Raw genomic sequence first — 3,185 nt, forward strand, 5'->3', positions numbered from 1 at the left:
AGTCTTTGCCTCACTGGTCTGATGAAACGCACTCTTTCTCCTTCTAAAGGTGCTGACACACCAGGGAGACAGTCGGCCTTTGGCTAAAGTTGGGCTGACGATGAGTGCCCATCGCCCTAGTTTCTTTTGCGGTGTGTCTCCAAGCTGCCACCTCTGGTGCTGAAACAAACAAATTGTACTTCATCGAGTGGCCACATGAGGCTGGCTCAAAAAGGAGTAAATACCAAGAGACCCCCACGTTAAAATCTTTACAGTAACTTGACCGCGTTACTTCTTTGGTTTGTTGAGCTATTTTCCCCATTCTTGACAATGGCAATTGTTTTACATAACTCACCCGTTTAAATTATATTCAAGCTTAATGTTCTGCACGATTTAAGGGTATGCCGCTTTGAGTGACAGGTGGGCTGCTGTCTTTCAATGGGCAGGCGTAGGAATCCCTCAGCCCGCTTCCACTTCTTTGCCCATCTATGGATTAGCCGTTATTTGGCACTGCCAACAGGACTGCCAGAGCCATTCAAGCCCCCTTTTGAGCTTTTCTATACTTTTTTCTATGTCTGTCGTTGAACCTCATCGGAATTTATTCGGCAGAGCTTATCAGTGTCAGTAAGAGGAATCAGTCTGATTGGCTGTTCAGCTTAAGCAAATGAATGCATAAAAACAGAACTGAGAAATGCAAGCAAACTTCTAAAGTTGAGAGGGTACACCGCTTCATTTTCATCTTATATGAACAATCCAATACACGATAGGGCTGTCAAAATAAGCCAGAAAGGATGTTTCCTATTCCTATATTATACTGACAAATATTCCTCCTTAAAAAACAGGTTTGAACTAATCTATTTTTGCACGTTACTTACATAAAAAGGGGAAATGTACAAGATACATAACTACTTGTATAAGTATATTTATTTTAACATAAAATGTCTTTTTAAAAGATTTACATACCTACACCGAAACAGAATACTGCCCTATTGGCTACTGTAAAACTCAGACCGTAGACCTCTCTCCCTCATTCTCTGCACCATGGTTGGTGCTAGACTGAGACCCTAGCAAGCAAGTTAATTACAATTTAAAAACTTGATATTTAAACCAACCTTGGATCTGGATTTGTCTTTGTCAGCAAATTGCAGGAAAAGACTCATTACTTTCTAATATCTGTACTTTGGCTCTCAGCTCCAAGCCTATTTATTTACGAGCAGCTTCCACACAAGGGAGGAATGATCAACTTTCATGTAAATTCTAAACTTGTTGTTTTTCTTTAAAAGGTTGTAAGAAACCCATTAACTTTTGATGTGCTAAACACGTTCACTCGGAAGAAATTTTAAGAAGCCCTTTCTGCTGAAGTTATAGCTAACAAGCCAATGATTGTAACCAACTTCTCATGTGCAGCTATAACCCTAAGATGCCTCTAAATGATGAGCGACCTGCATCCACATCCAGCGGCGAGGATCAAGGCAGTGATGTGGAGTCGTCGTCAGAGCGCTGTGACAGCATGATGTCAACCAGCAACCGTGAAAGCTTCACTAGCGACTGCTCCAGCAAGCATAGCACACCTTCCTGTGAGTTTTCCACCTCACCTTTTCTGGTCTCGCCATAAGCTCAGTAGACAACAATCCATGCTGGTTTTCCTTTCTCAGGAAAGGCCTGTTAGTTGGTTTGGTTCCTGCACTAACTCAGACTGTACTTGGACTGATAATATTTATAATTCCATTTTGTTTGTACTAATCATACAGGGCTTCCAAGGGTGTTAAAAACCAGTCACCTTTCACTACAAGCCTAATACAGACAAACAAATTAAAACAAACTTTAGCAAAGAAAGCAATGAGCTCTAACAAAGCAATTTTAAGCAGAAGCATTGTTGTAGTTTGTTTCAGAGCCTGCATTTTATCCAAAATCACAGAATTAATCATCATGCAACTTCAGCAATCAATTTTATGCTCCCACATTTTTTTGTTAAAGCTCATTTTCATCTATTTACAAAATTCAATATTTGGTTCCCGCAGCAAGCCCCCCCAAAACCTTAACCCTGGATGTGGTCATGGATTCTGCCAGAGACCTTTCCAATCTCAGCCTTGCCCATGAGATAATTGTTAACAGCAACTTCTGTCTGGAGCCAAAAAGCCTGCCTCAGGACAGGTATGTTATGAAAAGTTCATTTGGTCACACCCTGATCATATTTTGTCGATTACCAGTGAACCTAAATGGCAGTTTGTCAGCTAAAGGCTTTACAAAAATATAAAAGTGGACCGGAGCATTGTTTACAAATGTCAGGTTTTACAGTATTTATACTTGCCGTTGCTATGTACTATTTACTAGAGATGAGGCCTCATGGGCTCACAATACCACCTGTTGATCAAAGAATGTAAAGCAGGCAGATATATTACTGATGATCTGATGTTATCTGTGAAACTGGATTTTGTGCCAGTAAAGACTTATGTAACCAGGCCCAATGGAGGGCTTAGCCAAACTTAGTAAATCATACTTTGACAACGCCACCTTGGGACTTTCACCCAAAGAGTTTAACATACAACCTTAATTATTAACAGTCCCAGGGATTCCCACTACACAGGTCAGGCCACAGAATAATCAGAGGCGTGGTTAAGTTTAACCATGAAAATGATTTATTGTACATTAAATAAAAACCCAACACTTGTTTAAATACTTACTATAAAAGAACAAATATAAGCACAACTAATGCAATAAAGAAAACAAAAGACACAAATGTTTAGGGCCCAGGAGAAGTTAGTCAGTCTGGTAGAAGTACTTAATAAAGTTAGAAAAGGAATTAAAGACTGATTGCTACAGTGGTAGCAGGTGGATTATATAACTAAAATAATATCAATAAAAACACCACATGCAAATAACACTAAAACCATGCAATATACTTAAATCAGTTTGATATACTTCACCACCTGTTACCCACCAATTGACACAACCATTAATTTTATCAACCCTATGACTTAGTTGAACGTCGCTAGGACAAACGCACTCAGAGCTGGACAACCGTTCTCCCCAAAACCACCGTAAAACACAATCAACAACTCATAAAACAAACTAAAACACGGGCGCTTATAAGTTAAAAACTATGAATAAAATAATCCAAGGTAGACAAAAACAGTATGACTACAGCAAAACAATTGTAATGAGGCAAAACAATTGTAATGAGGCAAAACAGTCGTAATGAGGCA

The 3,185-nt window shown here is 39.3% G+C and overlaps 1 protein-coding gene across 1 annotated transcript in view; it reads left to right on the plus strand.

Annotated features, from left to right (window-relative positions):
• tcp11l2 (t-complex 11, testis-specific-like 2) overlaps window positions 1-3,185 on the plus strand; it is a 10,793-nt gene that overhangs the window by 2,357 nt on the left and 5,251 nt on the right. The window contains exons 2-3 of the mRNA XM_032504615.1: window positions 1,387-1,556; window positions 2,001-2,133. Of these exons, the coding sequence (XP_032360506.1) occupies window positions 1,387-1,556; window positions 2,001-2,133 (303 nt within the window). The remainder of the gene's footprint in view (window positions 1-1,386; window positions 1,557-2,000; window positions 2,134-3,185) is intronic.

This window comes from Etheostoma spectabile, chromosome 23 (genome assembly GCF_008692095.1).
Source record: "Etheostoma spectabile isolate EspeVRDwgs_2016 chromosome 23, UIUC_Espe_1.0, whole genome shotgun sequence".
In the NCBI taxonomy this organism is placed as follows: domain Eukaryota; kingdom Metazoa; phylum Chordata; class Actinopteri; order Perciformes; family Percidae; genus Etheostoma; species Etheostoma spectabile.